General features: G+C 40.4%; 1 protein-coding gene across 7 annotated transcripts in view; it reads right to left on the bottom strand.

Moving 5' to 3' along the window:
• The window catches only part of GPBP1 (GC-rich promoter binding protein 1), an 80,112-nt gene that overhangs the window by 26,546 nt on the left and 41,095 nt on the right, over positions 1-12,471 (bottom strand). For all 7 annotated transcript variants that reach the window (XM_008262231.4, XM_002714045.5, XM_008262232.4 and 4 more), the window contains 3 exons: positions 4,399-4,522; positions 4,049-4,272; positions 277-343 (listed from right to left, as the gene is read on the bottom strand). In XM_008262231.4, the coding sequence (XP_008260453.1) occupies positions 277-343; positions 4,049-4,272; positions 4,399-4,522 (415 nt within the window). The remainder of the gene's footprint in view (positions 1-276; positions 344-4,048; positions 4,273-4,398; positions 4,523-12,471) is intronic.

Genomic DNA, 12,471 nt, shown 5'->3' with positions numbered 1-12,471 from the left:
CTGCTTTTTAAAGATGTCGATATATTACATTAACTTACCATCATTTTCAAAAAACTAATGCTCAAATTATTTTACTAAGAAGTGAAAATCAACTATTTCAAACTTTTCTTCTACCATAAATCTTTTGGAAAAGGTGTTACGTTTTGTTGTAGCTTAGCACAAGGAAACATTTTAAAAAAGAATGTTTTATTCTAGTTTTATTTCCAAAAATACCCAAAAGTCATCTACAAATATCAATATTTTGTACCTCTCAAAAGAGAATAAAAAATTACTTACCCCATACACCTGCAGCTAAAGATTTATTCTGATTTGGTTCTCTCTCATATTCAGGATTTAATGATGGCTAAAAGAAAATTTGAACAAAAAAATTCAAATAATGAAATACACTTTAAAAATAAACCTTTTAAAAACAATCTTAAAATTATACATGTTGTAAACAGAGGAATCTGATATAATCAATTCTATTCATAATCCTGGTTGACAGCTTATTCTGCTAACCATTAAAATTTATGCTATCAGCTCAGTATGTGGCACAGCAGATTAAGCCCTGGCTTGCAGCATCAGCATCCCATACAGAAGTGAAATTGGATTTCCAGCTTCTCTACTTCATATCCCGCTTCCTGCTAATATACCCTGGGAAGGAGGATGACCCACCTTCAAAGGGAGATCTAGATGGAGTTCCTGGCTCTTGGCTTCTACCTGGCCCAGTTCTGGCTGTTTAGGCTATTTGGGAAATGAACGAGTAAAATAGACCTTTCTTCTTTCATTCTTTCAAATGAATAAATAAATGCTTTGGGAGAAATAAATTAAATAGTTAGTTGCTACCTTAACCACTGATTTGAGAAAATGAGTCTGTTTTAAAATTATTTATTTGTCTGAAATGCAGAGTGACAGAGACAGAGAGAGAACTATCTCTCTTCTGCTGGTTCATATCCCAAATCCTCACAACAGCCTGGTCTGGGTCAAGCAAAAACTAAAAGAACGCCATCCTGGTCTCCCACGTGGATAGCAGGGACCCAACTTGCATCATATTTTGCTGCCTTCTAAGGCACATCAGCAGGAAGCTGGATTACCAGTGAAGCAGCTGGAACTCCCAACAGGCACTCCAGTATGGGATACTAGCATCGCAAGTGCAGCTTAACCCACTGCACTACAACACTGCCCTAAACCAAAGTCTTGGAAATTTATTCTCATTCATGACTATCTGAGGGAAAAGCTTGAGGGAAGAAAGAGACAAACTCAGAGAATATATATCAGTTTTAATCAATCTGAGATAGAAACCTCTTTAGCTCAAGATCAGACAGAGAAGAGAAAGATTAGACCATTTCCCAAATCCATTAGGTTTTCACTACTGTATATTTTAGTTAACGGACTCATTCTCATAGCAAAATGCACACTTTGATTTCAAAATTGATCCAGGATCATTAAAAAGAGAAATTGAATGCTTATTCTAAAATTAATCTTGGTAGTTCCTCTCCAGAATCCTGAATTTCCAGTATTATATCAGATATTTTTCATATTATCCAGCAATGCAGCCTGCTTCATTTAAAGAAGACATTCAAAATTCAGCCGGTGCCGTGGCTCACTAGGCTAATCCTCTGCCTGCAGTGCCGGTACACCAGGTTCTAGTCCCAGTCGGGGCACCAGATTCTGTCCCGGTTGCCCCTCTTCCAGGCCAGCTCTCTGCTGTGGCCAGGGAGTGCAGTGGAGGATGGCCCAAGTGCTTTGGCCCTGCACCCGCATGGGAGACCAGGAGAAGCACCTGGCTCCTGCCATCGGATCAGCGCGCTGGCCACGGCGGCCATTGGAGGGTGAACCAACGGCAAAAGGAAGACCTTTCTCTCTGTCTCTCTCTCTCTCTCACTGTCCACTCTGCCTGTCAAAAAAAAATTTTAAAAAATTAAAAATTCATACATGTTGAAACAAATCCTAATACAAATATTTTAATCAACTACAAAAGTAATTATTAAGGCTATAGTGACATCACAGTAAAATTCTCAGTGTAAACATGCATACTAGTATGTTTTCATATAAACAAACTAAATAGCATGAAAATAATTTTAGCAGTGATTATATATGCGTTGTAAAATATGCCATACTATTATGATAATCTACATCTATTTTATAGGATTATAACTGATTTTGGCAATCTTGAGAGTTGGGTTGGTTATTAATAGTGAAATAACAGCAATTAGTTTTTACTGAGTTCTTACTAGGTGTCATGCACTGTTTTGAGTGATTTACTTGCAATTACTCATTTAACCCTCACAATAATGTCATCATTCCCAGTGTTTCTATTATAAAATCTCATTTATGATGACTATCAAGAGAAAAAAAGAAAGTAAAATTCAAAAGCATTGAGATTCCAATGCTAACAGGATGTAAAAATAATCTTTTTTTCCTCTTTCCTCACCACTCCCATGCCCTAACTCCAGTCTATCAATTTTGCCTCTAGTCAAACCCTCCATCCAAACTATTTCTAAATCATATCCAAAAATCACCTCATCACTTTCTCCTAAACTACTGTTTCAACTCCCTAACTAATTCTCCTTTTCCCACTATGATCCCACTATGATTCTTTTAAAAACTAAAATCACATCATGACTCCTCCCAGAGAGGCTTCCCACTGTATTTGCAATTCTTCTAAAATTCTTGCCTTGACCTATTTGATGAAAACTCTTTCCTGTCTGTCTTACATGGTCTAATACTAATTAATTACTCTTTATCCAAACAAGCCTTGATTTTTTTTTTCTTTTTTATTTATTTTACAGGTAGAGTTACAGACAGTGACAGAGAGAGAGAGAGAGAGACAGAGAAAAGGGTCTTCCTTCCGTTGGTTCATCCCTCAAAATGGCCACTACAGCCGGCACTGCACAGATCTGAAGCCAGGATCCACACGCTTCCTCCTGGTCTCTCACGTGGGTGCACGGGCCCAAGCACCTGGGCCATCCTCCACTGCCCTCCCGGGCCACAGCAGAGAGCTGGACTGGAAGAGGGGCAACCGGGACTATAACCAGTACCCATATGCGATGCCAGCGCCACAGGCGGAGGACTAGGATTAACCAAGTGAGCCACAGCGCCATCCCCTAACCATACAAGCCTTGATTTTATTCCTTAAATTTACATGTATGTTCCCACCTTTGCATTCTTCTACATTCTTCTCAGTCCTCCTGTAGCAGGTGGATCCAAATTAAATGTCATTTTCCTAATGAAATATCTGACCTTCCAACCAAAACCAACATCCACTCACTTTCTGCCAAAATTCTCTCTAGAATATGAATTATTTTTTTAATGTTCAGAATAGGGACTTTATCTGTATTATTCACCTATTTATTCTGAGTGTCAACAGCAATGGACTCTCATGGAACTCTTGAAATATATAGTAAGAATTAACAATGAATATATACAAGATAAAGTGCGAATTCTCTCTGCCTACTGTACTTAAGGCTTTTGAATTATTCAGGAATGAATCACAAGAACTAGATAAATAGGTAAAATTTTCTATAACTTGAAAAGCACAGAGTTTGGGTAAGCCACATGATGAGATTTAGGGATAAGGAGAAACAATAAAGAAAACAACTCTTTTAATTAGCTCATACTTATTTCTAACACTTCTTGAGTTAACATTGTCTGACCTAAGATGATAACTATTTTGATTCCCCTGACCACAAAGAAACTTCTGAATAGAGAAACACCTGTATTTTGGGATTAGCTTTAGTCACATATTAATAATAAAGTATTATTTAAATACAAAAACCTAAATAAAGTACGTTGGTAAGATATTATTTCTAAAGTTTTATGATGGATTTGCAAATAAGCTACCAGGCTCAGATACTAGTTCTACGGGATGAAGGAAAGGAATTGGGTAGAAAGAGTGAACAAAAATCACTTACAAAATGTAAAAACTAAAAAATAACTGGGCAAATGCATACGAAGTGTGATTCCTATTTAAAAAACGATAGATATTAACAGAACTTCGTAAGAGTTCCTGGGTGCTAAAATAGCACTGGCAGAAACATCATTTGTATTAAAATTATAAGATACTTACAAAATCCTCAGCCTCAAACTGCTTGCGTTCTCGCTTGTCTTCTTTCCTCCCACTTTCATTGTCAGGTATATTGTTTTCATGTAATCCTTGGCTTCTTCCAGAATGAAAAATACTGCTACGAGAACGAGAACTTCCACCATGGTATCCCCCTCGATGATTTATGTTTTCTGTACCATTTCTTCCATGTGTACGCCATCCATTTTTTTCTTTCCTTCCAAAGTTACCTTTATGTGATAATAGTAAAGTAATATAAGTTCAGATAGTAATGCCTAAAGACTAAATCATAGTCAAAACATTCTTAAGAGGCCAAGAAAATTATCCTTAAACTATCATTTCTTAGCATACTTTACCTCCAGTAGAACGTCCAATACCAGAATCAAAACCATCTGATGAGTTGTGTCGTCGACGATTGACATCATACCGACTTTCTGTCCATGAGAAGTTTTCAGAATGCTTTTCAAAATTCAATGACGACTGAAACAAATTACAAACAGATTCATTATATACTTATAAAACCTAAACAAGATTAAAAACTAGTAACACTCCAAATTAACATATTTCAAAGAATCTTAAATAGTGAAAAGGGATTTTTTAAATTATTTTCAGGGTATGTGATAGCTGGTATCTATCTCTAAATACGACATATTTACTCTACTACTGGTCTATTTTCTTAGACCTTACAAGCATATCTTTCTGAAAGAGTTCAACAACTACATTCATTTTTCCTAAAAATTTTAAGATGACATACAGGGGCCGGCATTGTGGCACAGTTGCCTGTGATGGCAGCATCCCTTATAGGTGCCAGTTCAATTCCTGGCTGCTACATTCCAGCTCCCTGCTAATGGCCTGAGAAAAACAGGAGGTGACCCAAGTGCTTGGGTCCCTGCACCCATGTGGGAGTCCCAAAAGCTCCTGGCTCCTAGCTTCCTCCTGGCCAGAGCTGGCCATTGTAGATGCATCTGGGGAGTGAGCTAAAAGATTGAAGATTCTCGCTCTCTGTCTTGTGTGTCTCTGGCATCGGATAAAAAACATCTCTCCCTCTCTCTCTGCCTCTCTGTTTTTCAAATAAATGGGTAAATCTCAATAATAATAAAAGATGGAACACACTTGCAAGGAAACAAACTAAAATAGGATGCATGTGTCTACCTGAGTTTTATGAGCTATTCTGGTCTATTACTGAACTTTTAGTAGGGAGGAAGCTGTGGAAGCCCCCCGCTTTGTAGCCAGACAGAAATATGGATAACCTAAGGACCCAATACTTGCAAATGGTGTCTGGTGAAAAGGCAATCCTATGAGACTGGGCCCTTAAATCTATGGTGCTTGATTGCACTATGGGTAGTGCCATAATAGACTATCAATCTCTGGACATGCGTACAGTATCAGAATAGATATCTGGGGGCCAGATTGTGGTGTAGCAAGTAAAGCCGCCCATACTGGCACCAATTTGAGTCCCAACTGCTCCACTTTCAACCCAGCTCCCTGCTAATGGCTGGGAAAAGCAAGCCTGAGTTATTTGGCCCCTGCCACCCACGTGGAAGACCCAGAAGAGGCTCTTGGCTCCCAGCTTTGCTCTGGCCCAGACACAGCCATTGTGGCCATCTTGGGATGAACCAGGGGACAGAAGATCTATCAATCAGTCTCTCTCACTTTCAAACAAATAAATGTGTTTAAAAAAAAAATGGTGCCTGGAGGGTACAAAATACCTGTGTACCTATCCCTTTCTCTCCCTGTACCTCAAACACCAGTTGTTTAAGGTCGAAGTTTAACATGCAGCCGGTGCCACGGCTCACTAGGCTAATCCTCTGCCTGCAGCGCCAGCACCTTGGGATTTTGATAGGGTTTACTCATGAATCTGAGGAGTATCACTACCTAAACAATAAAGTCAACCAATTCTTAAACAAGGTAGGGCCAGTGCCATGGCTCAATAGACTAATCCTCTGCCTGCAGTGCTGGCACCCCAGGTTCTAGTCCCAGTTGGGATGCCAGATTCTGTCCCGGTTGCCGCTCTTCCAGTCCAGCTCTCTGCTGTGGCCCAGGAAGGCAGTGGAGGATGGCCCAAATGCTTAGGCCCTGCACCCCATGGGAGACCAGGAGGAAGCACCGGGCTCCTGGCTTCGGATCGGCAAAGCACACTGGCTGTAGCAGCCATTTGGGGGATGAACCAATGGAAGGAAGACCTTTCTCTCTGTCTCTGTCTAAATCTGCCTGCCCAAAAAAAAAAAAAAAAAAAAAAAAAGTTTAACATGCCAGGGAACTTATGGGGAAGACTAAAACTTACATAGCTGTTTTCCACAAGCATCCAAATCACTGTTCTACCTACTCCCTAAGGAGGATATGGCACTAAGCACAGAGGTAGCTAAAATGATTGAGGAATGGAGAAATATCTAGGGCAGTGTGGTTCATGGAGACAGAAGTGAGTCAAACCTGGGTGTTTGCTGAACCCAGAGTGAAGGAGGCAACAACATGCCTGGGTTGAGGTGCCAGAAGAGAAGCAAACAGCCTCTAAGCCACCCATGAAATCCCCTAAGAGCTAGTACACCCTCTCCCCCTCCCCATATTCCCAGCTGAAGGAATTATGTAATCTCATGAAAGCTTTTTGTTTATAGCTCCTCACAGGTATGCATTAAACTCTCTAGTTTGTGTCAATTTAGAGAGAAAAAGTCCCTCAATTTGGCTGACAGGATTTAGACAAACTCCAGCAGCAGGAAAGAGAAATTGACCTGGAAGATGAGGCATTTATTACAATTCAATGTACTGCTTTCGTGACTTTTACTGGTACCAATGTTATGTGCTTATATTGAAAATGTTCATGCTGACAAGTGATCCTTCTTCCCTTCCAAGAGGTTCAGCAGAAACAGTCTGGAATCTTAGGAGAATCCCAGAACCTTAGTCTGGTGTATTAACAGTTCAACTAACTTAAAAGATGGTACTGACTGGGCAGCAGCAGCCATAAAGCCCCAATAACTATGGAAGATCAAACAGGTAGGTGCCAGTCAGCACAATGGGATAAAATGAAAAGTTGTTACCCTTACCTTGGGTAATATTTATAAGGACTAGACATTTTATATTTCCACCGACTCTTGGAGTATTACCAACAGCCTCAGTCTTATCTGTCACCTGAAAAAATACAGGCTAGCAAATTACGGAGCCACCTCTACAGAGTCACATACCGAAAAGGTGCAGCTGCTGAGAGTCTACATCGCTCATTTAAAAGCTCAAAATAAGGGCCTATTCTCTAATGAGTGATTGTCATCAGAAGTAAATGACTTGAATGCTAATCAAGTCAAGCATAATACCTGGATCTATCATCAACCAAAGATGAAACACATCCCCTATCACAGACTAGCCACAGATAAAGGGCTTTCCCTGTGATTCAGAAGCCATCACTGTATGCCGATTTGTGGCAACTGCCAAAAGTTCACCAAATTTTCTTGTAATGAGGCCACATTACACAGTGAGAATTACATCATATTTTTACGAATTCTTGAAGCAAGTTATTCAGCAATACCGAAAACTTTCAGGTCACAATGTTGTTGTTAAGTATGATAGGCTAATTCTAGAACACACTACTGTGCCCTTTTAGTTAACCCAAATCATGTTTTTTGCTTTATTGACCACTGACAGTATGTTAACAACATACCTTTTGTCAAAAAAGATAACCTTCAATGGGCAAATTATATTCAACCTATCCAATGGACATTCCATGTTCCCTACCATCCACAGGCATTTAGTACTGTCAAGCATTATGAACAGCCTCCTCAAAATTCAACTTTATAAACAAGTGAAAACTTTACTTTGCTCACCTCCCCACACCTTAATAAGACAATCTGGCCAATGAAAGAAGCATAAAATCAAAGAGATTATCTACACATAACCAACTACTTTGTGGATGCAAACAGTATGAAAGAAATGTTACGTTATGAGATTACAGACATATTTCAAAACCTGAGGATTATGCTCATTGAACAACTCTGGACAGGATGTTTCTTTCTTTCCCTGAAGAGCAATTGGATTTCAGGCCACCCCTCTGGGCGAAAATTGACCAACATGCAACCAAAGAGATTCAAACTTAGTGTGATTTAGCCACTGGATTCTGCTACACTGACTTGTTGTTAGTTCATGAAGACAATGACCACTGATTGAGTACACTGCTCATTTAATACCCTTACAGTAACCAGTGTGGAGGAAGGCAGAGGATATAACGGATCCGTGTAAACTGCACAAAAGTATCCTCAGCCCACTCACAAAAAACTTATCTGGGTAATAAGTCTAGACGCAAATAGGGGAATTAAAAAATCTGCAAGGTGAAGTTAACGGCACTGAAATGGGACACACCAGTTTCATAGACAACACTAACACACTGCTAGAATTGGCACCCCTATTCATATACTTTGCCTAGGCATAGTCAGTCCTTAACTAGTGTACTGTGCCTCATACAATCATTAGCAGCTTCTGAATATGCATTTAAACTCCCTTGAATGGCACACCTCTGTTTCATTATGACTGATAAAAATTCATATTCTTTTCCAGACACCTGAGAAGTCTTAGGTTAAAGCATGTATGGCAATTCAAGTCCCAACTACTTTCTAACACTGTCCTTGTTTTCTTAGCCAAACCAAATGTTAATACTAATCCAATTAGTCTAGCAAAAAAATCCCAAATGGAGTGATGTTTGCCCCTTTCAAGTGGTATGTTTCCCCAAGTAGAGAGCGCAATGAGCCATGGAATGTCTTTCCTGAGAAAGAGCATTGCTTTCTGGCCACATATATAAATAAAATTTCATATATATATACATATATAGATATACATATCTATATCTACATAGAAACAGATATAAATTATACTCCACCATGGCACTGAACATCCCTGCACACCCCTGCTTCTTTGTGAAGGATGCTCTTTGCATGAGCAGTTATTATCTGTAACACTGAGGAACAGGTAGCCTTCTCCTCTAGAACAGCAGACTTACCATGAATGTGGCTGATTCCCTAAACTCAGTGCAAAGGTAACATCCACCTGGGCCCCTCCTTGTCAATTCCCAAAGGTTTTAAGGGATCTGAAAAACCAGTGCCAGCATCATGTGTATGCTGCTAGCTATGCTCTGAGTAATAAAATTAGTGTCTCATGTCTTATGCAAGCATCCACGAAACTTCAGATATTAGCCAAATTTCTGTTACTACAACAAAATATATGAAACAGGCTAACTCTATAAAAAAGTAAATTCTGGCTCACAGTTCTGAGGCACAGGTATACCTTGGGTCTCATCTGGAGATCATCTTCTAGCTGAAAAGTCCTGGGGCAGTATAGAGTATCACATAGCAAACGCCAGAGAGCGTGCCTATCTGTAACTGTTTAGATTCTCTCCTCTCCACTCAATAAAGCCACCAAGATTCAACCACAGGGCTCACTTTGATGATCTAATCACTTCCCGAAGGCCTCTCCCCTGGCACACAGTGAAAATTTTTACCCTCTTGATACTAAATGGGATATGGTTCCCTGCCAGTGGCCTGGGAAAGCAGCAGAAGATAGCCCAAAGTGTTTGGGCCCCAGTCACCATGTGAGAGACCCAAAGAAGCGCCTGGCTTCACACGGACCTAGTTCTGGCTGTTGCAGCCATTTGGGGAATAAATCAGTGGACAGAGACCTCTCTTTCTCTCTCCCTCTCTCTGTAACTCTGCCTCACAAATAAATAAACCTTTAAAGAAATTTATGGATTAAATGTCTGGGGAGGGGCCTCAAATTTCATTCAAATGATACCACAGGAGACTGGACTGTAGCCGCAAAAAAGATAAAATCCAAAACCCTTCAAAGAATCTGACACATAACCAACATAGTAAACTATGAGTAAGAAGTATAATAAGACTGGGGAAAAAAAAAAAAAGAAAACTAGTATCATTTATAAACACAATGATTATCTATATAAAAAATCTGACACTTACACAAAGTAAAAATGAGATACAATTATCTGCAACCAAGACTTTAGTAGGACAACCTTTAAAAATAGTACTTAAGGAGCTGGTGCTGTGGCTTAGCAGGTAAGGCTGCCGCCTGCAGTGCCAGCACCCGATATGGGCGCCACCCAGTTCAAGCCCTCACTGCTCCACTTCTGATGCAGCTCTCTGCTATGGCCTGGGAAAGCAATGGAAGATGGCCCAAGTCCTTGGGCCCATGCACCCAAGTGGGAGACTCAGAAGAAGCTCCTGGCTCCTGACTCCTGGCTTTGGATCAGCGCAGCTCCGGCAGTTGTGGCCCATTGGGGAGTGAACCAATGGATGAAGATCTCTCTCTCTCTCTCCCTCCCCGCCCCCCCCGCCTTGCTTTCTCTGTGTAACTCTTCCAAATTAATACATAAATCTTTTAAAAAACAGTTCTTAAAACAACAAGAAGTATCCTAAGATGCTGAAATACACCTACCGAAACACAAGAAAAATTGCCAAGAAAAAATTTAGCTTTAAAAAACATGAGGTCGGCGCCGCGGCTCACTAGGCTAATCCTCCGCCTGCAATGCCAGTACACCAGGTTCTAGTCCCGGTCGGGGAGCCAGATTCTGTCCAGGTTGCCCCTCTTCCAGGCCAGCTCTCTGCTGTGGCCCGGGAGTGCAGTGGAGGATGGCCCAAGTCCTTGGGCCCTGCACCCGCATGGGAGACAAGGAGAAGCACCTGGCTCCTGGCTTCGGATCAGCGCAATGCGCCGGCCATTGCGCGCCGGCCATGGTGGCCATGGAGGGCGAACCAACAGCAAAAAGGAAGACCTTTCTCTCTGTCTCTCTCTCTCACTGTCCACTCTGCCGGTCAAAAAAAAAAAAAAAAAAAAAAAACATGAAAAATTATTACATTAGCTTTCCATTACTGCAAAGAAATACCTAAGACAAGGCACTTATGAAGGAAGTAGGTTTATTTTGTCTGTTTTAGAGGTCCAACATCAGGTGGACTCCCCACGTTCTGTGGTCTGGTTAGGTCAGCAGATGGCAATGGCAGACGGCGAGGAACAGAATGTACTCACCTCGGCCTAACCCAGGCTTTTATTATCAATCCTCTTGTGAGAGCTATGTTTTGAAGGGCAGATTCCCAATGATCTAAGAATCTCCAAGTAAGCCCATCTTCTAAACACCATAATTGCATTAAGTATTCATGTAAGATTATGCTAGAGTTTGAACTTTAAATGTCTGAATGAATTTGGGAGCCATATCCCAGTTAAACTAAAATAATGAGCTATACACTTAAAAACATAAATACGGGGCCAGCACTGTGGTACAACAGCAGTCTACGTTGCTGGCATCCCATATCAGAGCATGGGTTCGAGTCCCCAATGCCCCTCTTCTAATCCCATTCTCTGCTAATGCATCTGGGAAAGCAGTGGAATTTGGCTTTTTAGGCCATTTGGGGAGTAAATCAGTAAATAAAAGATCTCTTTTCTCTGTCTCCCTCCCTCCATTACTCAGCCATTAAAATAGGCAAAAATAAATCTTAAAAAATAATACACTAAAGAACACATATATGTGTGTTTCCTAAACAAGTATTTTGAAAAGCAATTCAAAAGAAGAATTAAAGAACATGAATTGGCAATTCACAGAAATGTAAACCCAACGTGCAAGAAACAGCAAAAATGCATTTCATAAAACAGTTTGGCAAAAATCTGAATGCTGGTATTTTGACAAAGTTCTGGCAAGAGGATAAAGAAAATGGTTAGACATAGCATACAGAAGCCTATGTATATTAGAAAATGACATAGGAGAGGAATCTAGCAATGTCTAGTCAAGTTCCATTTTTTACTTCTAACTGCAGCTTTCAGCGTTATTCAAAGTGAGGTATACAGAGAAGACAGAATCAGCATCACTTGGATGTCTCTATAATTTGGGGACCCAGCAAAGACCGAATGAATCAAAATCTGCATTTTAACAAAATTCTTCCAAGCAATTTTCATTCCCATTAAAGTCCAAGAGGCAGTAGTCTAAAAAATCTTATACAGCAACAAGGAGACATTATAAGAATATTTAATGTTGTATTCTTTATAGTATGTAGTGTTATAAAAATTGAAAGGTAAATGAATAGAATGTAGTATATGGACACAAAATATAGTACTACACAAAGTTTAAGATAATCACACTAAGTCTACAAACATGGAATATATCTAAGAGACATAACACGTAAACAAGAGCAGAAATATGAATAATCATTTATATGAATTTAAAGTACACAAACACTTTTTTTTTTTTTTTTTGACAGGCAGAGTGGACAGTGAGAGAGAGAGACAGAGAGAAAGGTCTTCCTTTGCCGTTGGTTCACCCTCCAATGCCTGCTGCGGCCGGCGCGCTGTGGCCGGCACACAGCGCTGATCCGAAGGCAGGAGCCAGGTGCTTCTCCTGGTCTCCCATGCGGGTGCAGGGCCCAAGCACTTGGGCCATCCTCCACTGCACTCCCGGG

This window comes from Oryctolagus cuniculus, chromosome 14 (genome assembly GCF_964237555.1).
Source record: "Oryctolagus cuniculus chromosome 14, mOryCun1.1, whole genome shotgun sequence".
Taxonomy (NCBI): domain Eukaryota; kingdom Metazoa; phylum Chordata; class Mammalia; order Lagomorpha; family Leporidae; genus Oryctolagus; species Oryctolagus cuniculus.
The sequence above is the reverse complement of the archived record's forward strand: the minus strand, read 5'-3'. Positions and strand labels throughout refer to the sequence as shown.